Below are 25,866 nucleotides of genomic sequence, written 5' to 3' on the forward strand. Positions count from 1 at the left end.
TAAACATCGGGTTACTAAGCACAGGGCCGTGCTTAGTAACCCGATGTTTACAATGGTTACCAGTGTAAATGTAAAAAAACCCAAACACTACATACTTACATTCTGGTGTCTGTCGGGTCCCCCGGCGTTCTGCTTCCCTGCACTGTAAGCGCCGGCCGTAAAGCAGAGTGGTGACGTCACCGCTGTGCCCTGCTTTACGGCCAGCCGGCGCTGACACAGTGCAGGGAAGCAGAACGCCGGGGGACGCGACAGACATCGGAATGTAAGTATGTAGTGTTTGGTTTTTTTACATTTACACTGGTAACCAGGGTAAATATCGGGTTACTAAGCACGGCCCTGCGCTTAGTAACCCGATGTTTACCCTGGTTACCAGTGAAGACATCGCTGAATCGGCATCACACACGCCGATTCAGCGATGTCTGCGGGAGATCCAGCGACGAAATAAGGTGCTGGCCTTCTAGCTCCGACCAACGATGTCACAGCAGGATCCTGATCGCTGCTGCGTGTCAAACACAACGATAACGCTATCTAGGACGCTGCAACGTCACGGATCGCTAGCGATATCGTTGTTAAGTTGTTCAGTGTGAAGGTACCTTTAGACAGTTTGATTACATGTGAGGATTCCCTAGCAACCAGGCAACCCCCACATGTACGCAGGCTGGGTAGTAGCTGTAAATCATTCAGCTGCCATGATGAAAACTAAATCTCCGAACACTAACAAATACTCGGAGGTCATCCGAGCGTGCTTGGGAAAACCCAAGCAGAGAGTACACTCGCTCATCACTAATTCTTGTACCTTTGTCTTTTTTGATCTATCTGCCCCTACGAGCATCCAGCTTCACATAATAGGACTGCCATACTTAGTTATATGCTAAAACTACATTTCCCAGCAATACTTGCTTCTCCTCAGTGCTGTAGACACCCCCCTAGTGCACTCCCGTCAAGCCCCATCTCACCGAGTTACTGTATTATCTTCTTCCATATACATTTGCACTTTTACTTGATCCGTTGACTACAGGCAAACACGCACACACCTAAAATCTGCGGTGTCTAGTTGTCTTAAAGGGAACCTTTCACCCCCAAAATCAGGGGTGAGGCAAGCCCACCGGCATCAGGGGCTTATCTACAGCATTCTGGAATGCTGTAGATAAGCCCCCGATGTATCCTAATAGATGAGAAAAAGACGTTAGATTATACTCACCTGGGGGCGATCCCGCTGCTGGTCCGGGTCTGGCGCCTCCCATCTTTATTCCACGACGTCCTCTTCTGGTCTTCACTAGCGTTGAGCGAAACGGATCGGTCATTTTCATAAATCGCCGACTTTTAGGCAAAGTCAGGTTTCATGAAACCCGAACCGATCCTAGTGTGGGATCGGCCATGCGGTCGGCGATCAGAGCGCCAAAGTCGCGTTTCGTATGACGCTGTTACCGCCGTTTTTCATCCAATGAAGGAGGACGCGGAGTGTGGGCAGCGTGATGACACAGGTCTCTGTCCCCACCATTTTAGACAAGGGCATGGCAGCGATTGGCTTGCTGTCTGCGGCGTTACAGGGGCTATAAAGGGGCGTGCACGCCGACCGCCATCTTACTTCTGCCGATCTGAGCATAGGGAGAGTTTGCTGCAGTTAGTCAGAAGCAGGGACAGAGTTAGGGAGGAAATATAAACCCCCAAACCGATTGTGCTGGAGCGATTTTCACTGTCCCACACCACGTTTTTGTGCAGGGACAGTGGAGGTCGTATTTTAGTGCAGCAGCTGCATAGCTGTGTGCACGGTGCTGTGCAAACCAACTGCTTTTTTCAAAGCAAAAATCCTGTTGCTCCTTTCTGCACAGTTACCTGTCTTGTTTATTTGTCTACCAATTTTTTTGTGCCATACTTGTCCTGAGATCATTGTAGGAAGCTTGTTATTGCAGTAATTTTTTTTTTTTTTTTTATAATAATTACAGCCACTTTCTTCCACGTTCATAGTGTTGTGTTATACCACTGGGCCAGAGTTGTGGTTCAGTGTCTCCCCCAAAAGTGAGATAGTAATTCTCACACAGTTTATATTCTGCTGTACTGCTAGTGTGTCGTATATCAGGCAGCCACTTTCTGCCACGTTCAGTGTTGTGTTATACCACTGGGCCAGAGTTGTGGTTCAGTGTCTCCCCCCAAAAGTGAGATAGTAATTCTCACACAGTTTATATTCTGCTGTACTGCTAGTGTGCCGTATATCAGGCAGCCACTTTCTGCCACGTTCATAGTGTTGTGTTATACCACTGGGACAGAGTTGTGGTTCAGTGTCTCCCCACAAAAAATGAGGAAGTCTGGTGGAAGAGGCCGTGGGCGGGGGTTGCCAGCTAGTACTGATGGTGGTGGTGCTGCATCTGGTGGTAGTGGCAAAAGCACAGTAGCACCTAAGGCTGGAGGTGTTGAGCCTGCGTCATCGTCTGGCTACACAAGGCCTCGAAGGCTCCCTTACCTGGGAGTAGGAAAACAGCTTTTAAAGCCGGAGCAGCAGGAAAAAGTTTTGTCTTTCCTTGCTGACTCAGCCTCTAGCTCTTTCGCCTCCTCTTCCCAAAGTTCAAAATCTAAGAGCAGCCAGTCGTCAGTGGATGCTTCCGGTCCAGAAAAGGACGTTTCCTTGTGTCCTTCTCCCAAACCAAAAGTGAAGGATGCATCAGGCGACACTACAGGTTACTCCATGGAGCTCTTTACCCATACCGTGCCAGGGTTAGAAAGGGAAATTGTACAGTGCCCATTACAAGAAGAATCGGACATGGAGTGCACTGATGCACAGCCACAGCTAGATTATGATGCTGTTCCATTGACTCAGATCACATTGACCTTGCAGTTTCCTGAGCCAGAATCTGACCCTGATGAGACTATGGTGCCCTGTCCTGAACGCTATAGCACCGGCTTACACGGTGACACTGAGGAAGGTGCACATGGCATTGTAGAGGAGGAGGTGATAGATGACCCAGTTCTTGACCCAGATTGGCAGCCATTGGGGGAAGAGGGTGCCGCTGGCACTAGCTCACAAGCGGAGGAGCGTTATCCGCAGCAACACCAATCTACATTGCAACAGCTGTCATCAGCCAGGCCCGTATCAGGCCCAAAACGTGTGACAAAAACAGTTTTAGGACAGCGTGGCCAACCGCTGAAAGTTGCACAGCGTGCAATGCCTAAAAAGGAATTCCATAGTAGGAAGAGTGCAGTGTGGCATTTTTTGACCAAGATCCCAATGATCAGTCTAAAGTGATCTGTAAGAAATGCTCAAAGACCTTCAGCAGAGGGAAGATTCTTCAAAATTTAAATACAACGTGCATGCGTAGACATTTAACCAGCATGCACTTGCAAGCCTGGACTAATTACCAAAGGTCCTGTACCGTTGGTGCACCTGGTCAGAATGAAGGTAGTCAGCAACACTCCATTGCTTCCCTCACTGTAAGCACACCGGTTCGGACACCACCAGCAGCAAATGTGGAGGGATCGTCAAAGGCCAAAGCAGGCAGGGAATCAGAAGGTTATTGGTAGGAAGCACTGTATGTAGGCCAACATCACCAACTGTCTCTCAATCCGCCATGTCCACCACCACCGCTAGTTCCACCATCTGCAGGTCTCCTGTCCAGCTCACCCTAGAAGAGACTCTCGTGAGGAAAAGAAAGTACACATCCTCTCATCTGCGTACACAGGGTTTGAACGCCCACATTGCCAGATTAATCTCGTTAAAGATGATGCCCTACCAGTTGGTCGAAAGCAAAGCTTTCAAAGACCTGATGGCCTACGCAGTACCACGCTATGACCTACCCAGCCGCCAATTCTTTGCGAGAAAAGCCATCCCAGCCCTCCACCAGCATGTCAAAGACCGCATTGTCCATGCACTGAGGCAGTCTGTCAGTGGAAAGGTGCACCTCACCACAGATGCATGGACCAGTAGGCATGGCCAGGGACGTTACGTGTCCATCACGGCGCACTGGGTTAATGTGGTGGATGCAGGGTCCACAGGGGACAGCCATAGTGGGACAGTTCTGCCTAGCCCACGGTCTAGGAAACAGTTGGCAGTAGGCGTTCGACACCCCTCCTCCTCCTCCAGAAGCGACAGCTCGTCCACAGAGCGCAGTCGCCTGGCAACTGCATCCGCAGCTGCCAGTGTTGCACACGAGGGGTCTCATTATGGAACAGCTAGTGGTAAGCGTCAGCAGGCTGTGTTGGAAATGAAGTGTTTGGGCGACAACAGACACACCGCGGAAGTACTGGCCAAGTTCTTGCATCAAGAAAGTGAGTCATGGCTGGGCAGTGTACATCTTGAGGCAGGCAAGGTAGTCAGTGATAACGGAAGGAATTATGGCTGCCATAGCCCTTTCACAACTTAAACACATACCTTGCCTGGCTCACACCTTAAACCTGGTGGTGCAGTGCTTTCTGAAAAGTTATCCAGAGTTACCAGCCCTGCTCCTGAAGGTGCGAAAACTTTGTTCGCACATCCGCCGGTCGCCCGTACACTCCAGCCGTATGCTGAACCATCTGCGATCGCTAAATCTTCCACAGCAACGCCTAATTATAGATGTTGCAACAAGGTGGAACTCCACACTGCACATGGTTCAGAGGCTGTGTGAACAGAGGCGTGCTGTCATTTATTTGTGGGAGGATACGCATACACGGGCAGGCAGTTGGATGGCAGACATGGAGTTGTCTGGTGTGCAGTGGTCGAAGCTACAAGACCTCTGTCAAGTCCTTCAGTGTTTTGAGGAATGCACACGGCTGGTAAGTGCAGACGACGCCATCATAAGCATGAGCATCCCACTTATGCGTCTGCTGATGCAAAGTTTGACGCACATTAAGGAGCAGGCGTCTGCAGCCGAGGAGGAGGGAAGCCTTGATGACAGTCAGCCATTGTCTGGTCAGGGAACTGTCCAGGACGAGGTGGCGGACGAAGAGGATGAGGAGGAGGATGATGGGGATGAATATGTATGGGAGGAGGGAGCTTCTCAGGGGGCATTAGAAACTGGTGCCGTTGCAAGGTCTGGTACAGGTTTCTTGCGGGACACTTGTGATGTAGATTTGCAAGGAAGTGCTCCTCAACCCAGCAGAAGCAGTGAATTGACACCTGGAACATTGGCCCACATGGCTGAGTATGCCTTGCATATCCTAAAAAGGGACCCCCGCATTGTCAAAATGATGACCGATGACGATTACTGGTTGGCCTACCTACTGGATCCACGCTACAAAGGGAAGTTGCAAAATATCATGCCACATGAGAACCTAGAGCAAATGTTGGCTACCAAACAAGCAACTCTTGTAGACCGTTTGGTTCTGGCATTCCCAGCACACAGCGGCGGTGATGGTTCTCACACGAGTCGTAGGGGGCAACATGGCAGAGGTGCTAGCGGTGCAGAAATCCGAAGTGGCGTTGGACAGAGGGGTTTTATGACAAGGTTGTGGAGTGATTTTCAATGACCGCTGACACGACAGGGACAGCTGCATCAATTCAAAGTGACAGGAGACAGCATTTGTCCAGTATGGTTACAAACTACTTTTCCTCCCTTATCGATGTTCTCCCTCACAGGTCATTCCCCTTTGATTACTGGGCATCTAAACTAGACACCTGGCCTGAATTGACAGAATATGCATTACAGGAGCTCGCTTGCCCTGCTGCCAGTGTGCTATCAGAAAGAGTCTTCAGTGCTGCTGGTTCAATACTGACCGAAAAAAGGACACGTCTGACTACCCAAAATGTTGATGATATAACCTTCATTAAAATGAACCAATCATGGATTTCAAATTCTTTTGCCCCACCTTCCCCTGCTGACACGTAGCTTTCCTTTAAAAAGGTCTTGCTTTTGGACTCCTCTTACTGACTGCTCCAATTCCTCCATTTGCTGCTGCTGAATGTCCACCATAGGCCATTTTTAACACCTCCCTAAATGGGCTGACTCCCCCCAGGGGCCCGTGGTCACCACTTGGCGCAAGCACCCGTGCGAGTGCAGTTTGCCTGGACAGGTGGGTGTGCCCACTTTTGGCCGACGGCACTGGCACAGGGTCCCTCATAGTACAATTAAGTGTCTCTGGCGGTGGGGGTGCACACCCAACGTCAGACACAACGTCTTAATATGAGGGGCCCTGGGCCAGTACCGCCGCCCACGAGAGTGTGTTCCCCCCCCAGCTCAAACAGTGCTCCACCACTGTTTAGTCGGTGCTGTTAAATCCTTCAATGGCACTGCCAATACAAATTGAGAGATGATAGTAAATATATACAGGGACCATGCCCTCCATTTTGACCTGTGAATACTGTGCGCGAACTACCACTATCTGGTACTCAGCAGAGGAACCCACCCCTGTACGTTGCTTTGCCACCTGTTTATTTACGAACATTTTTTTTGCAGACATTTAGCCCGCTTTACTATTTAGGCCAACGTACTGTGTCAGCCACTTATTCCAGTTGTCCTCCACCGAAGCAGTGCCACCAGTTTACTCCTGTTACCAGTTTAGAACTGCATTGAGCCAACTTTTTTATTTTAGGTCTAGTAAGTCTGTCTGCGCCACTCCTAGCAATCGTCCTCCGCTGACCAAACCAGTGCTGCCTGTGTACCCCTGTTACCCATTTTAAACTGCATTGAGCCAACTTTTTTATTTTAGGCCTAGTAAGTCTGTCTGTGCCACTCCTACTAATCGTCCTCCGCTGACTAAAAGAATGCTGCCTGTGTACCAGTTACCCATTTTGAACTGCATTGAGCCTACTTTTTTTATTTTAGGCCTAGTAAGTCTGTCTGCGCCACTCCTACTAATCGTCCTCCGCTGACTAAAACAATGCTGCCTGTGTACCCGTTACCCATTTTGAACTGCATTGAGCCAACTTTTTTATTTCAGGCCTAGTAAGTCTGTCTGCGCCACTCCTAGCAATCGTCCTCCGCTGACCAAACCAGTGCTGCCTGTGTACCCGTTACCCATTTTAAACTGCATTGAGCCAACTTTTTATTTTAGGCCTAGTAAGTCTGTCTGCGCCACTCCTACTAATCGTCCTCCGCTTACCAAAACAATGCTGCCTGTGTACCCGTTACCCATTTTGAACTGCATTGAGCCTACTTTTTTATTTTAGGCCTAGTAAGTGTCTGCGCCACTCCTAGCAATCGTCCTCCGCCTAACAAAACAATGCTGCCTGTGTACCCGTTACCCATTTTTAACTGCATTGCGCCTACTTTTTTATTTTAGGCCTACTAAGTCTGTCTGGGTCACTCCAGTCCTGACAATCGTCCTCCGCTTAACAACGCTCTGCCGCCTGTGTACCCCTGTAACCAATTTTAAACTGCATTGAGCCAACTTTTTAAATTTAGGCCTACTACCTGTGTCTGTCTGCGCCACTCAATACAGCTGTCCTTCACTGCACAAAGCAGAGCCTCAATTTGCAGCCGATATCACATATTAAAGTGCGTTGGGCCTACTAACGGTGTCTGCCGCTCCTTGGTATTCTCCTGTGTTTTTCTCCTGAGCTTCAATCTTCAGGCTTTCGGCCTATAGGAATTTTAAAACTGCATTTGGCCTACTGGTTTGGTTGGGCCTACTAACGGTGTCTGCCGCTCCTTGCTGTTCTCCTCCACTGAACAAAGCAGTGCTGCTTGTTTACTCCCGTTACCAATTTTGAACTGCATTTAGCCTACTTTATTCTTTGGGCCTATATCGGTGTTTCCTCCTCATCCTGCCCATTGCCCAGCCACTGCCAGATGAGTCTGCCGGTACATTGACCCAGACCACTACATTCCCCTTGCACTCTACATAGCCAGTATCTGACCCTGCAGAAAGCCTGGTTCCCCTTCCCGCATACTATACCACCTTACACGGGGACAAAGAGGAAGGTGCAGATGAAAGTGCAGGTTCCTTCAACAGGTTGGGGGGGGGCATACTCGTTGGCGACGTCACTGGAACAGGGCCCCTCATAGTACGCAAAAGTGTCTCAGTCGGTGGGAGGCGCCCCCGCCGTCAATCACAACGCCGTACTTTGAGGGGCCCTGTGCCAGTGGCAATGCGAACGAGTGTGCCCCCCCTGCTTGCTCAGGATCACAGCACTTGCAAAGTTGAAATACTTACCTCTCCCTGCTCCACCGCCGTGACGTAGTCCGCGTTTCCTGGGCCCACGAAAAACTTGAGCCAGCCCTACTCCCCCCACAACTGTTGCCAAATGACCCCCAAATTTTCAATGGCTAACTATTATTATAAGGTAAATTAAGATTGACAAGCTTAAGTAACAAGAATTGATGTTTTTGGCATTAAAATGGGCTCTGTTGGTGTTTTCCTGTCCTCCACTCACTGCCGACTTTGATTCTCCATTGACTTGCATTGGGTTTCGTGTTTCGGTCGGATCCCCGACTTTTCGCAATAATCGGCCGATTTCACCCGACCCGACTTGACAAAGTCGGGTTTCGCAAAACCCGACTCGATCCTGAAAAAGTAAAAGTCGCTCAACCCTAGTCTTCACGCTGTGGCTCCTGCGCAGGCGTACTTTGTCTGCCCTCTTGAGGGTAGAGCAAAGTACTGCAGTGCGCCGGGAAAGGTCAGAGAGGCCCAGCACCTGCGCACTGCAGTACTTTGCTCTGCCCTCAACAGGACAAATCAGTACACCTGCGCAGGAGCCGCAGCGTGTAGACCAGAAGAGGACGTCATCTGATGAAGATGGGAGGCGCGGACCTGAGACACCCATCGGACCGGACCAGCAGCGGGACCGCCCCTGGGTGAGTATAATTAACATCTTTTTCTCATCTTTTAGGATACATCGGGGGCTTATCTACAGCATTACAGAATGCTGTAGATAAGCCCCTGATGCCGGTGGGCTGCCTGTACAACCCCCTGTGGACAGGTAATTGAAGCAGGTTATCTGATAAAGAGCAGACTGGCAGTCTGAAAAAGTTTTGCTAGCGGGCAACGCACAGGAATGCAATCGCTACCTGAATTATGGATATATCTTATTATTGTGTGGTATGTATAGAAGGGTTGCGAATGTTTGGTAAGTTGAAGTCCATGTAGTTTCTCTAGGAAGTTCCTTGGGGGAAAATATGACCCACAGCAAGAGTGAGGGCTAAAACTGGATTAGGATCTAATCTATTCAGCCTAATCCCTCCTACCTCAGGTGAGGGAGGAGTGAGGGTCTGGTGTGACCCTTTAAAACATCTCATCTACCGAATATCAGAGTTAGATCTGGAAGAACCACATGGTCGTTCTGTAAGGCTATGTGCACACGTGGGAATGGTCCTCTGTGGTTCTCCCGCAGCGGATTTGATAAATCTGCAGGGCAAAACCGCTGTGGTTATCCCTGCAGATTTATCGCGGTTTGTCTTGCTGTTTCCGCTGCAGGTTTACTCCTGCACTTGTTTTACTATTGATGCTGCATATGCAGCATCAATAGTAATGTTAAAAATAATAAAAAAATGGTCATACTCACCCTCCGACGTCCCGATCTCCTCGGCGCTGCACGCGGCGGTCCGGTTCCAAAGATGCTACGCGAGAAAGACCTTCGTGACGTAACGGTCATGTGACCGCGACGTCATCGCAGGTCCTGCTCGCATAGCAACTCTGCGACCGGACAGCCGCGTGCAGCGCTGAGAGGTGAGTATATCATTTTTTTTTTTTTTTTTTTTTTTTTTTAACACAAATATGGTTCCCAGGGCCTAGAGGAGAGTCTCCTCTCCTCCACCCCGGGTACCATCTGCACATGATCCGCTTACATCCCGCGATAGCCCCATGCGAGAAGTAAGCGGATCAATGCATTCCTGTGTGCAGAATCACCGCGATTCCGCACAAAGAAGTGACATGCTGCGGATTGTAAACAGCTGCGTTCCCGCGTGTTTTTTTCCCGCAGCATGCGCACAGCTTTTTCGGTTTCCCATAGGTTTACATTGAACTGTAAACTCATGGGAAACTGCTGCGGACCCGAAGCTGCAGAAACGCTGAGGATCCGCAACAAAATCTGCAAAGTGTGCACATACCCTAACAGTATCCGAGGCGTCTTCCCCGTAAAATAAGTATTGCAATCCAATTGTGTAAGGTTTCTTTATCTTATCTATTTTAAGCACAATACGTCACGTAAATTAAATTTAACATTTAGCAAGTTTCTTCTTCATTGCTCTAACATACCCACAATTTTGGGGAGAAAAGCAGAAAAAAAACGCAACATTTACTTTACAAATTAACAGTCTTAGTCATAAATAGAAGGAGGAAAATAAAATAAAATCAGTGCCATAGCCAGGTAATGATCAATATTCCCAAAGCTTTTATAAGCTACAAACTGAATTCCCCTCCAACCATCTTCTAATATTAGCTATAAACCAATGAAACTGGCTAGAGCCACAATAATGGCCTCATGAAGGTGCTGTCTACACAAAGTGCTGCACTGTCAGATCCCAAGCAAATTTCTGAGTCACAAGGTGCAAGAATTAACTTGTTCAAAGTCGACAAGAGAACGTCCCCATCCCCAACAGTACGTGTCACAGCCCACCACAGTATGTGACTGCAGGCCATACCGTGAACCACTGACTTATGTAGACTCCGCAGTGGAACGTAATTGCTATAGGTTATTAGAAGAGTCATTAACGACCTCCTACACAAGAAAGCTCAGCGTTTACTAGGCTACATACAGCCTTTGTAGAGCTGTAGTGGATGACCTAGTTTACTTTGTTGGTGTATGCCTTGTAAATGGCTGAACCAGTTTGTATACAATGCAGGACTCCTTCTCCCGTACACGTGCCTCAGATTATACCCGTCCACGTGAAGTTGGTTACTGGAGCAGACAGGAAACTTCTGCTAAACAAAAAGATGGCCCAAAACACCCAAGGGTGCTCTGCGCACACCGATACTAGCTGCACCCAGATGACAGGGTGGCGGTGTTACTGAATGATGACATTAGCAGGGCACACGCACACATAAATCACTCCCATCACATAACATCAGAATACCTTCTTGTGCCGCTTTGCCATCCATTTGTCCCAATTTGACAGCATGTCCAGCCATTTTGCTTCCCTCTGTCGTAACACTTCAACGGACAATTCCGCCTCCCTGTGAAGAAATAACAACATAACGCATTAGCCATGTAACCCACGTGTGGTTGGCATGGTGGGACGCACTCTGAAGTTAACCAGAAAACACAGTAAAAAAGGAGACCCGCTGTCATCATAGATGATTATGACCCTGAGGAAGGTAGATTAGGTTCGGAGACCAGTGATCGGGCCAGACAGTAATATATGGTGGTGTGAATGCCCCCTAACTGCATTTAACTGTATGACTGATTACAATGGCTGAGAAGATTGTGCATTTGGGACAAACCCATCAAGTTAGAAAAGTCCTCTGACAAGAGGGTAATCCTAGGGCTCGCTGTATTAGCTGTATGTAGTTGTATGCCCTGCAGGGGAAACATGAAGTCCATGGGCTGTAATGCACCGCCGAGTGCTGGTCCGCAGACAAAGGTCGTTCTATGCTGACAATACCAAGAAGGTGAATGGAGTGACACTACGACCCACATGGTATCGCAACCGTGAGAAACTAGTTGTAAACAGCCTGAACCATTGTGACCAGCTTGTCAACTTTACTATGTGACCCTATTTACCAGAGGCATAGAGCGATCTTTTAAATTCGTTTATTAAATCACATAAATCAGGTATACATACACGTTCACAAATTTCCAAGTCAGTGTAATTACATTTTGATGATAGTTTCATTGACATAAATCTTAATACACCGATCGGATCATATAAACTCAAGGTATTATAGTATGCCTTGTATACTAACAATCCTAAAACTAGAACTATTTTTACTGCCAAAACAAAACCCTCTCCACCACACTAACAGAATAGCGTTGAAGCTCCACGTGAATAATGTAGTTTCTCAAACTTTGTTATATTGAATCTAGGCCCTCAACCACGTGACGACACGGTGAGGTACGATGAGTTCCACAAATCCCAGATTTTATTGAATTTCTCCAAACAGCCTCTATTCTGATATAAAGTACGCTCGTACGGCACAACTAAATTTACCTGCTCTATCCAGGCCCTAAGAGATGGATGTGTGGTGCCCATCCAACGCAAGGCGATTAACTTCCTGGCCAGGAAAAGTGTCCCAAGAAAATTTGAACATGATGGTCCCACGTCTCTTCTTCCAATACCCCGAACAAACACACTAACGGAGTCAGGGGAACGGGAATATGTACAAGGGAATAGAGCGATCTTTGGCCACATAACCTGTATCACCAATCTCAAAAAAACAAAACGGATACACAGGACTGGTGATAAACATACAGGAACCCACAAAAATCCAGAGAAATGCACATTGCCATACCATCCAAAGCCTATGGGACTGACCAGGTACAGCACTCGCCATCTTAGTCAGCCCCAGAGGCTTTGTATTATGCCTTTTCCTTTTGTGGTGCGCAGGGTCGCCTGCCTTCACATAGGAGACACTGGAGCCCTATTTTGGGAATGTGTGGGAACGCTTATCTGTTCTGTTGATAGGTGATACATTTTGATTGTAGGAATACATCTTCAAGCTGATCATAGAAAGCCATTATGTCCAAGACCTCAATTTAATTGGACCCTTGAAAAACACATTTTCTAAATATTAGTGATATACACTTAATTGCTTTCGCTCGGGTGGACATTTGCTCTACTTTTTTGGAATACTACCGTAATTAATACCGCTATATAATGGCGCTTATTCGATATTGTACTTTTAGAACATGGGGTCAAATTTATCATTATGAAAACTAATACGTATGCATATGATACATTATGCAGTCACACTTTAATTAGCTTGTTTTCTTTTGTCCCCACTTTGCTTCCACAGTAATGTACAATACAAAAAAAAAAACATGCAAACACTGGCTGATTACATTTGTATGCGAATCATGTATAGTATACAGTAATAAAGGAGATACCATAGTACGAGTGCCGTGGCCACAATATATAATGTGTCCACAGAACGTGGCAGTCACAGGAATGTGCAGTTGGCATCACTGGTTGAAAGCCCCTCAAACAAGAATAGAACAATAAACAAGCAATGAACGATTTTGAGACTGGAGCCCCAAGAAATCCTGTTCTCCAAACAAACTCACTACTGAAATGTAAGTAAGCGAAATCGGAGTAAATTCTAAAACATCACTTTTAATCAAAAGTACAGTATACAAGAAAAAACACAGACACTTAGGTAATAGACGCAGATTAAGCAAGTTTTATACCTCTTCCCTACGCATCATTGTCTTGTCAGGTTATTATATAGTATATTAAAGGAATAGTCTTCTCGAGTTAGAAAAGAGATTGTATTATCGATAACATAACCTTCCTTGCTAATAGATTGTATCTGTATCTTGTGCTTTTTTCCCCTTTCTTTAATATTTTATTGAAAAATTTAAATTAAGAAAAAAACAAAAACAAAAAATAACACACAACAGAAGCACACTTAATAAAATTACCGGTAAATAAACAGGCAAAAAAAAAACCCAATATCCACTCCACAACGTGGCTGGAAGAAATGGTGTCAAATTGAGGTTTAAGATACAATAGAAGCGACAGCGGTCAAGATCACAGATTCATCCATAATAAAATCAGTGATCGGAGTTAATCGCCGATGACCTCCAGTCCCTTTTTAGGGTATGTGCACACGACCAGGAATGGCTCAGTATTTGCTCAGCTGCGTTTTTGATGCGGTTTTTTGTTGCCGGTGTTTTTTTGTCACTTGAAATAAAGCAAATTGAAAAGTTGGCTTCTGGGACGGATAAAAAAGTGATTTCCTGTTTGCAGATATATTGGGATATGTTCCCGCGGTCACTAAACACTGCGGGTTGGACACTGCGTACATCTGCAGCATCCAGCTGTTACAGCATAGTGGATGGGATTTTAAGAAATCCCTTGCCCACTGTGTGCACCGATGCCTGCGGCTCACCCGCAGAGACGAACATGCGGCACGTCTTTCCAGGCCGCAGCATGTCAATTTATATAGTGAAGACGCTCGGTCTCCGCTGTGTAAATTACCCATAGACTTTCATTAGATACAGTAAAACCGCATTATCTTCCTAATCACATGCGTATGAAGTGCGGGAACGCAGCTTACTACACGTGTACTAATTTACATAACGGTGAATCTTCTGACATGACACAGAAAGTGAAGGAAAGCACAGAGAGAGGTCCCCTCATTTTTAATAATCTAAATTTAAAAAAAAAAAAAAAAAAAAAAGGGGGTCCCCCTATTTTTGTTAAACAGCCAAGGAAACAAACCGACAGCTGTGGCTTGGTATTCTCAGGCTGGCAAGACCCATGGATTTTGGCCCTCACCAGCATAAAAATAGCAGCCCACAGCCACCTCACAACTGGCACATCCAAAGATGCGTCAATTGTGGCACGTTACCTGGCTCTGCCCAGTTGCCCTGTAGCGGTGGCAAGTGGGGTAATATTTGTGGGGTTGATGTTACCTTTGTATTGTCAGGTGACATCAAGCCCATGGCTTAGTAATGGAGAAGCATCTATAAGACACCTATCCATTACTAATCCTATAGTTGTATGGTAAAGACACGGCCAGAAAGTCCTTTAATTGAAATAATGAGACAGACTTCTTTAATATTCTCAATTTAACCATACTTACTGCATCGCCTATTCCACCAAAGCCCTCAATTTCCTGAAATAATAATAAATAAAAAGCAACAATATCCCTACCTGTCTGCCGAGAAGATATGCATACTGTAGATTGTGAGCCCTCGCGGGCAGGGTCCTCTCTCCTCCCGTACCAGTTGTGACTTGTATTGTTCAAGATTATTGTACTTGTTTTTATTATGTATACCCCTCCTCACATGTAAAGCGCCATGGAATAAATGGCGCTATAATAATAATAAATAATAATAATAATTATAATAATACTGTCCCATGATGAGTCCATCTCTGATACATCTGGATGCCTTTGGCTGAATGGTAGCATTATGCCACCATTCAGCCTGACATCCAGACACAGCGGAGCTGATGACCGGAGGAGATAACGCGATCCCCTGCACCACAGTTCTCGCAGTCAACTGACCGTGAGAACTTGGCTAGTGACCAGAGATAATCCCGTCCCCAGCGGTTACGTGCACAGCAGCTCTCGTGGTCAGCTGATCGATCGCGAGAATTGCAGTGTACGGGAACTTCAGGCTGAAACAAGGTACGCTATCATGTAAATTAGTACACATGCGTAGTAAGCTGCATTCCCGCACTTAATACACATGTGACTAAGATGATAATGCGGTTTTACCGCATCTAATGATAGTGAATGGGTAATTTACGCTGCAGAGAAGGAGCGTCTCTGCTACATAGACATGCAGTGAGTCTGGAAAGACTCGCTGCATGTCCATTTACGCAGGAATGCCGGGGGCGTCTCTGAACGCATAGTGGACATGAGATTTCATGAAATCCCATCCACTATGCTGTAACATCTGGCCCTGTAGATGTACGCAGCATCCAACCCACAGCGTTTACTGACCGTGAGAACATACCCTTACTGACACCACCGCCAGAAGTGTGAGAATTTTTTCCCATTTAATAAGCTAAACACATGTACAATAAGGTACACACACTGCACTAATTATATACATCAATAACGACATCATCTCGGACTGGGGCTGAAATTCAGTCCTGGCATTTGAAATCACACAGGCCCATGCCATCCCCAAGCACCAGATCTGATATATCACTATTACCCTGGATGGAGGAAAGCAAGATTTACTACAAGACCAATATTTCTAACTAGACTGTGGCCCGATTCTAATGCATCGGGTATTCTAGAATATGCATGTCCCCGTAGTATGTGATTCGCGGCAGACTGTGCCCGTCGCTGATTGGTCGAGGCAACCTTTATGACATCATCGTCGCCATGGCAACCATTATGACATCATCGTCGCCATGCTGTGCCCATCTCTGATTGGTCGAGGCCGCCCGACAAACCGTCGACCACTCCATATAAGGTATGGTCTACAAACCGCCGACCACTCCATATAAGGTATGGTCTACAAACCGCCGACCACTCCATATAAGGTATGGTCTACAAACCGCCGACCACTCCATATAAGGTATGGTCTACAAACCGCCGACCACTCCATATAAGGTATCCTGTTTGTAGACCATACCTTATATGGAGTGATTTCCAGGACAGACAGACAGACAGACAGACAGACAGAAAGACAGACAGACAGACAGACAGACAGACGGAAAAACCCTTAGACAATTATATATATAGATGATACCCGCAGCCTGCTGGGGTAAGTGACTGAGAGAGCGACTTTGTGCTCCATCACAACTCCTAACAGTATGGGTACCTTGAGAACAACGATTCTTTTAACAAAGTAGCAGACAAGGCAGCCCATGACCAGACAGGCCCTTCTGGCATTTGCTCAATCCGGACCTGCATCACCTATATCTGCAGAACATTACTTTATTACTTAGTAAACTCACTTCAAATGACAATTACTGTATGTAAAAGCTGTACCTGAATCCCGGACAGAATTATGCAAATTGCCTCTGCTGAAAAAAAGAGGACTTAACTCTATAGCGCCACCTATTGGAAGTAGCGATCCTATGCAAATTGCCTCGCACTGACGAGGGCCAACAGCCCGAAACACCGTGTCTGCGAATTGAGATACTGATTTGGCTTTTATCCTAAGTCATATTGCACAACTCGTTAAAGGGTTGATTGTGGCTTGTAGGATCGCTACTTCCAATAGGTGGCGCTATAGAGTTAAGTCCTCTTTTTTTCAGCAGAGGCAATTTGCATATTTAAATTCCCAGAGGAGCATTGCACGGCGAATAAGCCTCCTTACCTTGACAAGCCAGAGATGGTATGTCACTCTCCATAAGGAGAAACGTTACCCCTTAGACACCGGACAGAATTAATCAGCCACGTATGCTGTATGCCGAAACGTTGCAGCACTTCAGAGAAAATTGTCTGAAAACCCAATGAGGGACAATAAAGAGACCTGACTAGTCTGGTATGTTCATTGGTCAACCTCTCATCGTCCCAAACTAGGTGATTGAAAAGCCATAAAGAATGCGGTTAAATCTGTTCTCTCTTGAAGACCGGAATTGCGCATTTAGGCCACTAATTGGGGCAGCATAAACCTAAACGATAATAGGTTTATTTAACGAGTCATTCCAGCTCCACTCGCTTTTCTATAGGTAAGTAAGCAACCTGCTGATGCTGACCTCACATCCACCACTAATACTTGCTAGTCACGATTGTGAGTGACCCGGTGTCGTGCAGCTGTCCTATTCCCATAAATGATACAGTAGCATGTTACCTAATAATAATAATAATAATCTTTATTTATATAGCGCCAACATATTCCGCAGCGCTTTACAGTTACCTACTGATCTCACACAGGTACCAGCAGGAATCATTAGATAATGGACCGCTCGTCACCCAACATGGAAGGCAGCAGTCAGAGTAAACCTTTAAGTAACAATTTCTTTATAGTGACCATCTTGAAAACCTACAGTGGGGGAAATTATTATTTGATCCCTTGCTGATTTTGTAAGTTTGCCCACCAACAGACATGAACAGTCTGTAATTTGAAGGGTAGGTTAATTTTAACATTGAGAGATAGAATATCAAAAATAAAATCCAGAAAATCACATTGTATAAATTATATACATTTTGCAGTGAGAAATACCGTATATACTCGAGTATAAGCCGACCCAAGTATAAGCTGAGACCCCTAATTTTGCCACAAAAAAAAAAAAAAAAAAAAAACTGGGAAAACTTATTGACTCGACTACAAGCCTAGGGTGGGAAATGCAGCAGCTACTGGTAAGTTTAAAAAATTAAAATACCGTATTTTCCGGCGTATAAGATGACTTTTTAACCCCTGAAAATCATCTCAAAAGTCAGGGGTCGTCTTATACGCCGGGTACGGCGTGTGCAGGGAGCGGTCCTGTATGGTTCCCAGGATCTGGAGGAGAGGAGACTCTCCTTCAGGCCCTGGGATCCATATTCATGTAAAAAAATAAATAAATAATAAAAAAAAAATATGGGATATACTTACCCTCCGACGGCCTGCGGCTCTCAGCGGTGCAAGCGGCGGCCTCCGTAACTAAGGATGCATTGAGCGAAGGACCTTCGATGACATCACGGTGACGCGACATCATCGAAGGTCCTTCGCTCAATGCATCCTTAGGAACGGAGGCCGCCGCTTGCACCGCTGAGAGCCGCGGGCCGTCGGAGGGTAAGTATATCCCATATTTTTTATTTTTATTCTTTTTTTTACATGAATATGGATCCCAGGGCCTGAAGGAGAGTCTCCTCCAGACCCTGGGAACTATCCGCACCGCACATGCCGTATAAGATGACTGGGCGTATAAGATGACCCTCGTCTTATACGGCGGGTATATCCCAAACTCCATATTTTATATGGAAAAGTTGGGGGTCGTCTTATACGCCCAGTCGTCTTATACACCAGAAAATACGGTAGATACCGATAAAAGTAAAATTAATTGAGACATCAGTAGGTTAAATGTTTTTGAATATCCATATTGAATCAGGAGCCCCATATAATGCTCCATAAAGTTCATGATGTGCCCCATAAAATGCTCCATACAGTTCATGATGGGCCCCATAAGATGCTCCATACAAAAAATATGCTCCATACAATGCTGCACAAAAGTTAATAATGGCCTCATAAGATGCTCCATATTAAAATATGCCCTATATAATGCCGAATATAAAAGGTTAATGATGACCCCATAAGATGCTCCATAGAATAATATGCCTCATATAATGCTCCATAAAAGTTGATGGCCCCATATGCTGCTCCATAAAAGGTTGATGGTCCCATAAGATGCTCCATAGAATAATATGCTCCATATGCTGCTCCATAAAGGTTGATGGCCTCAAAGGTTTATGGCCCCATATGCTGCTCCAAAGAATATGCCCCGTATGCTGCTGATTAAAAAAATAAATAAAAAAATACTCACCTCTCGTCACTGGAGGCCAGATGGCAGTGTCCTGAACAGGCAGGGACACCGGCGCACTATGGGGGCCAGGTGCCGGAGTCGCCGCTGGCTCAGGCACCCGGCACTTGCGATATTCAGCTGCTTCCGTTCCACCGCCGCGCCCCGCTGTGTCTTCTGAGTCTCTGCAGTGATTGTTCAGGCAGAGGGATCGCACTTAATACGTCATCGCACCCTCTGACCTTAACGTCACAGCCAGAGGACGCGGAAGACACAGCCCAGCGATTGAACGGGGACAGGTGAATATCATATGGCTCCCCCTCCCCCGTTCTACTCACCCTTCTGGCGCGGTCTCTGCACTTCCCTGCTTCGTCCCGGGGCCTGCAGCTCCTTCCAGTGCTGAGCGGTCACATGGTACCGCTCATTAAAGTAATGAACATGTGCTCCACGCCTATGGGAGTGGAGTTGCGTCCATAATCATTACTTTAATGAGCGGTACCACGTGACCGCTGAACACAGGAAAAGCTGCCGGCGCTGGAGACCATCTGAGAAGCAGGGAGGTGCAGAGATCACACCAGGAGGGGGTGAGTATGATGCGACAGCCGCCGCTCCCCCGCCGACCCCCTGGGACAATGACTCGAGTATAAGCCGAGAGGGGCACTTTCAGCCTAAAAAAAAAAAAAAAAAAAAAAAAAAAGGGCTGAAAAACTCTGCTTTCAGCTGAAAAACTCTGCTTTCACTCGAGTATATACGGTAAGTATTTGATCCTTCTGGCAAACAAGACTTAATACTTGGAGGAAAACCGTTGTTGGCAAGCACAGCAGTCAAACTTTTTTGTAGCTGATGAGATTTGGGGAGCCATGTCATCTGCTGGTGTAGGTCCACTGTGTTTTATCAAGACCAAAGTCAGCGCAGCCATCTACCAGGAAATTTTAGAACACTTCATGCTTCCCTCTGCCGACAAGAATGAATAAAGAATGGTATCTAAACATCCTCCAAGTACAACTTGTCCCAATGATCCAGGAGCAATTTGGTGATGAACACCTGATAGAGCACCATGTGACAAGGCAAAAGTGATAAACTCCAAAGCACTTTTTAGGCAATAATGAGTTGTCCTCAGTCAGGATTTGGCCCAGAAGCAGATTTCTAGCATGGCAGGCCGAATTGCAGAGGTTTTGAAAAATAAAGGTCAAAACTGAAAATAATGATTTCTTGTATAAACTTGACATATTTGTCAGCAAAAGTGTAAACATTTGCTTATAACTGTCCTTCAGTATCCATAGAAATATCTGATTAACAGATCTAAAAACAATGCAGAAGGAAATTGTGAAAACCATCATTTGTGGCAGTCTGAAAACTTTTGGAGAAAGCTAAAATCTGAACAGGAAATGACTGCCTGTGTTCTGGAGAGGTTACAAGTTTTGCTAAATTAAAATGATCCTAATTACCATATTTAGCATGATTATTGCCGGCTACTTAGCACATAATTACATGTAAGATGTTTATCATTGCCATTTAAAGTCTTGGGAGTGAATTTATGCATCTAAATGGTAAATATAGCCCTGCATGTATACAAGGTGGCACATACACACTGTATATGAAGAATGAAGCCATGTATATTTACAGCATGACAGATGAAGAGATTATACATCTTAAAATACATGTTTTTTTCTGTCATATACAATTGTGTTTTATAAATATATATGCACACACACACACACACACACACACACACACACACACACACACACACACACACACACCCCTCAAACAAATAAGGGAACCTTAAAATACCACATCCTTCATTCATTAAATAGTGGAATGCATTAAGAACAATAAAAAATAAAAATGATCAATGTAAATGAAAATTGATATCCAATGGAGGTCTGGAGTTGGAATGATGCTCAAAATCTAAGTGGAAAATCAAATTACAGGCTGATCCAACATCAGTGGAAATTCCTCAAGACAATGAAATTATGCTCAGTAGCGTATGTGGCCTCCATGTGCCTGTATGACCTCCCTACAACGCTTGGGCATGCTTCTGATTAGGAGGCAGATGTTCTCCTGATGGATCTCTTCCCAGTAATGTACCCAGTACATCCGTCAACTCCTGGACACTCTGTGGTAAAAGGTGGTGCTCGACTGGATTCAGGTCTGGGGGAACAGGCAGGCCAGTCCCTGGCATCAATGCCTTCATCATGCAGGAACTGCTAACATACTTCAGCCACTAGGCTTAGCAATGGACATGCATCAGAAGGGATCCAGGGCCTAGTGCACCTGCATATTGTCTCATAATGGGTCTGAGGATCTTATCCTGACCTGATAACTAATGGCAGTCAGGGTAACTCTGGCTAGCACATGGAAGGCTGTGCGGCACTCCAAGAAAAATTCCTCCCCACATCATTACTGACCCATTGCCAAACCAGTCACGCTGGATGATGTTGCATGCAGCAGAACGTTCTCTACGGCGCCTCCATACTTTATCACATGTGCTCAGTGTGAACCTGCTCTCTTCCGTGAAGAGCACAGGGCGCCAATGTCTCATCTGCCAATCTTGATGTTCTTTGGCAAATGCCAATCGCCCTGCACGGTGTTGGGCTGTAAGCACAACACCCACTTGTGAACGTCGGGCCCTCATATCACCCTCATGGAGTCTGTTTCTGATAGTTTGAGAAGACACATCTATGTTAGTGGCCTGCTGGAGGTCATTTTGAAGGGCTCTGGCACCGCTCCTCCTGTTCCTCCTTGTACAAAGGAGGAGATAGTGGCCTTGCTGCTGGACTGTTGCCCCCCTATGGCCCTCTCTATGTCTCTTAGTATCTGCTTCATGCTCAGGGCACTGTGCTGACAGATACAGCTACCTGTCTTGCTACAGCTCGCATTGATGTGTCATCCTGGATGAGCTGCACTACCTGAGCAACTTCTATGGGTTGTAGAGACCGCCTCATGCTACTGCTACTGTACAGTACCTCTAGGGGTAAGAGCAATGACAAAATGCAAAAGTGACCAAAACACCAGCCAAAAATGAAAAGAACAGAGAAATGGTCTATGGTCACTCCCTGCAGAACTACTCCTTTATGGGGGGGGATGCGTGTTCCTAATTGCCTATCATTTCTACCTATTGTCTGTTGCACTTATGTTAACAGACTATACCGGTATAATAAAGCCATGCATTTGAAGGATGAACCCAAGCCATGTATATACACACATCTGAGCTATGAATATACAGAGTACATGAGGTTGTACAAAGCTGTGCATGCATACAGTGTATGAATAAAGCTGTGCACATATAGACAGGGTCAAGCTCAGCTGTGTATCAGATAATAATCACATTCTTCAGAAAAGGCATATTTATCAATGACTTCCTGTTCTGGTACTGCAATTAATGAAATGGGGACTGACGGCCCCTTCTGTAACAGCCATGACCTTAGGAAGGAAAGTAAACTCATCCAGAGGAAGTGGAAGCAGTGATACTGTAGAACATGCGTTAGTCAGTGAAACAAATGAACACCCTACTGTCTCATCACATCGCCCTTGCACATGACTGAGGCGTTGCATCAACGTCTTTTTAACCCCTTAATGACCGCCAATACATCTTTTTACTGACCTGAGATATAAGGCTAGGTTCACATTGCGTTAGGGCAATCCGTTTAGCGCGAGCGCTAGCGGATTGCGCTAACGCAATGTATTTTTATGGATCGCGTTTGGGGGTCGCGTTAATGTCCCCGCTCTCGCAGATCCCCGATCTGCGAGAGCGGGGAACGGACCTCGGGCGCGCCGCGGACGGCAGCGTCCGAGGCGCATCACAGAAGAACGGCACATCACTAGCGCGAGCCGAAAAAGGCACGCGCTAGTGATGCGCTGCTGGCGAAATTAACATTGCTGTCAATGGGTGCGCTAACGGACCCGTTGCACGGCGTTAATTGCGACATTTTCGCCGTGCAACGCTGTCCGTTAGCGATCACCCATTAACGCAATGTGAACCCAGCCTAAGAGATTCGCATCCCCATACTGGTGACAATCCAGCAGCTGCCGGCTGTCCACTATAGCTGACAACTTGAGCATCAGCCACGATCAGTGTTATCACCGTCCATATCTGTTTAACCCCCTTAGATGCTGCTGTCAATAGTGACTACATCATATAAATGGTTAACATAGTGTGGGGGCTGTTTATCCCCGTCAGTGCCCTCAGATCATGATTGTGTGGTCCTGATGTTTTTCATGGCAATTCAAGGCCAAATAATGGCCTTAGGGTATGTGTCCACGTTCAGGATTGCATCAGGATTTGGTCAGGATTTTATGCAGGTAAAATCCTGACCAAATCTGCACCTGAGGTCACTGGCAGGTCACCGGCGCTGTCCTTGCGTTGTTTCTGCAATGTAAGGACATGCTGCGTTCTGAAAAGACACGCCGCATGCCCGTTTACGAGGGTCTGCCGCATGCGTCTTACTGCATAGTGGAGACAGGATTTCATGAAAACCCCTCCACTATGCTGTAACATCTGGACGCTGCGTGTTTGATGCTGCGGCTCTATGCAGCGTCAAACACGCAGTGTTTCCTGAACGTGGAAACATACCCTTAGGGTCTGCCGGCTACAGTAACATGTTCAGACATCACCAACATTTAGGTGGTAAATACACTTTTTTCATTTCTGTCATGTCACTTTGCATTAATTCCTGAAAATCACCTGAAGGGTTAATAAACTACCTGACAGCAGTTTTCAATAAGTCAAGGGGTGCAGTTTTTAAAATGGTATCACTTTTGGGGGGTTTCTAATATATAAGAGCCCCAAAGTCTCTTCAAACCCGGATAGGTCCCTAAAAAAAAAAAATTAATTACGGTATGTACCGTATATACTCGAGTATAAGCCGACCCGAGTACAAGCCGACCCCCTAATTTTGCCACAAAAAACTGGGAAAACTTATTGACTCGAGTATAAGCCTAGGGTGGAAAATGCAGCAGCTACCGGTGAATTTCAAAATTAAAAAATAGGTATTAAGCTTACCGTTAATGATGTTTCCAGGAGTCCATCCTGACAGCACCCTGGAGGACGTCCTCCTCCCCTTGCTGGGACAGGAAACACACGAGTTTAAAAGGTCATGTCCCACCCCTAATCCTCAGTGTTGTAACAAGAACCGCTACAAGGATATGCAGAAAAGAAGTCTAATGAAGACTTCAAACATAATACATTGAATCCCGACATATTACATCATATGTTAGAAACATGTTACATACATGCCAGATTTACACAAACATGATATAAATATTGAAGGGAGGGAACTACTAGTGCTGTCAGGATGGACTCCTGGAAACATCATTAACGGTAAGCTTAATACCTATTTTCCAGGACGTCATCCTGACAGCACCCTGGAGAGTACCAAAGCACCTCCTCAGGGTGGGATAACCGCTTGGAGAACCTTTCTCCCAAACGCAGTATGTTGACCAGACAAAACATCAAGTTTATAATGTTTACAAAAAGTATTGGCACTAGCCCAAGTCGCGGCCTTACAAATCTGTTCTAAAGAGGCCCCTGCCCTCTCTGCCCAAGAAGTAGCTATCCCACGGGTAGAATGTACGTGGAGACCCTCTGGGGGAGGGACCCCTTGAGACTGGTAGGCCTCCGAGATCACGGACGTGATCCACCGAGCGATAGAGGCCTTAGAGGCCTTCTTACCCTTATTTTTTCCCCCATATAGAATAAATAAATTCGGATCAGTACGCCAAGAGCTGGTAGCTGCCAGGTAGTCTAGAACCGCCTGCCTGACATCCAGAGAATGTAATTCCCTTTCTTTAGCATTAGTGGGGTTATCGCAGAATGATGGCAACACGACTTCTTGGTTTCTATTTTTAATTGTTCCTACTTTTGGGATAAAAGAGGGGTCCAGTTTAAGAATTAGGCAATCGTCTCTAACCTGGAGGTACGGGTCCCTAGTACACAGGGCCTGAATTTCCCCCACCCTTTTAGCCGTGGTGATTGCCACTAGAAATGCCGTTTTGCGAGTGAGTACCGAAATGGGCATATCAATGGAAGAAGCGTAAAGGTCCTTACAGAGGAACCTAAGGACCAGATTAAGGTCCCAAGAAGGCGATAAATGCCTAATAGTAGGGCGCAACCTCTGTGTGGCTCTGATGAATTTAACTATCCACGGGTGAGAGGCTAGGGTATAGTCTAGGAAGGAGCTAAGTGCCGAAATCTGCACCTTCAAGGTGCTAGGTTTGAGACCTTTGTCAAACCCAGCCTGAAGGAAATCTAGGATTCTGGGTAAGTCAGGAGTGCCTGCCGTAACCTCAGACCTGCCACCTTCCAGACAGAATCGCCTCCAGATTTTAAGGTAGATTGCTGAAGTAACAGGCTTTCTACTGGACTTGATAGTTGTTATCACTCGACTTGATAGGCCCTTTGCTTTCAGAATGAGCCGCTCAGGATCCATGCTGAGAGTCGGAGTTTCTCTGGGTTTGGGTGAAGAACCGGGCCTTGGTGGATGACATCCGGTCTGAGAGGAAGCTCTAGTGGATCTGCTATTGCCAGCTGTAGTAGAAGGGAGAACCAGCTCCTTCTTGGCCAGTATGGGACGACCAATATGACCCGGGCTTGATCCTGTTTGATCTTCCTGAGAACAGCCGGGATTAATGCCAGAGGAGGAAAAGCATATGAGAGAGGTTCCGTCCAGACCTGGCTCAGAGCGTCTATCCCTTCCGGAAGATCTCGAGGGTTCAGTGAGAAGAATTTTGAGACCTTCGAATTTTTCCTGGTTGCAAATAGGTCTATGCAAGGAGTCCCCCAGCGAAGACACAACTCCTAGAAGATGTCCTGGTTGAGTTCCCATTCTGTTGGGAACACCCTTCTCCTGCTGAGGTAATCTGCTATGATGTTTTGGGACCCTTCCAGGTGAATCGCTGAGATGGAAAGAACCGATCTTTCTGCCCGCCGAAATATCAGATCCGCCAG

The 25,866-nt window shown here is 46.3% G+C and overlaps 1 protein-coding gene across 1 annotated transcript in view; it reads right to left on the minus strand.

The window, feature by feature from the left end:
- Nucleotides 1–25,866, minus strand: part of TBC1D10A (TBC1 domain family member 10A) — a 91,027-nt gene that overhangs the window by 45,046 nt on the left and 20,115 nt on the right. The window contains exon 2 of the mRNA XM_077297141.1: nt 10,923–11,022. Coding sequence (XP_077153256.1) covers nt 10,923–11,022 — 100 coding nt within the window. The remainder of the gene's footprint in view (nt 1–10,922; nt 11,023–25,866) is intronic.

This window comes from Ranitomeya variabilis, chromosome 1 (genome assembly GCF_051348905.1).
Source record: "Ranitomeya variabilis isolate aRanVar5 chromosome 1, aRanVar5.hap1, whole genome shotgun sequence".
In the NCBI taxonomy this organism is placed as follows: domain Eukaryota; kingdom Metazoa; phylum Chordata; class Amphibia; order Anura; family Dendrobatidae; genus Ranitomeya; species Ranitomeya variabilis.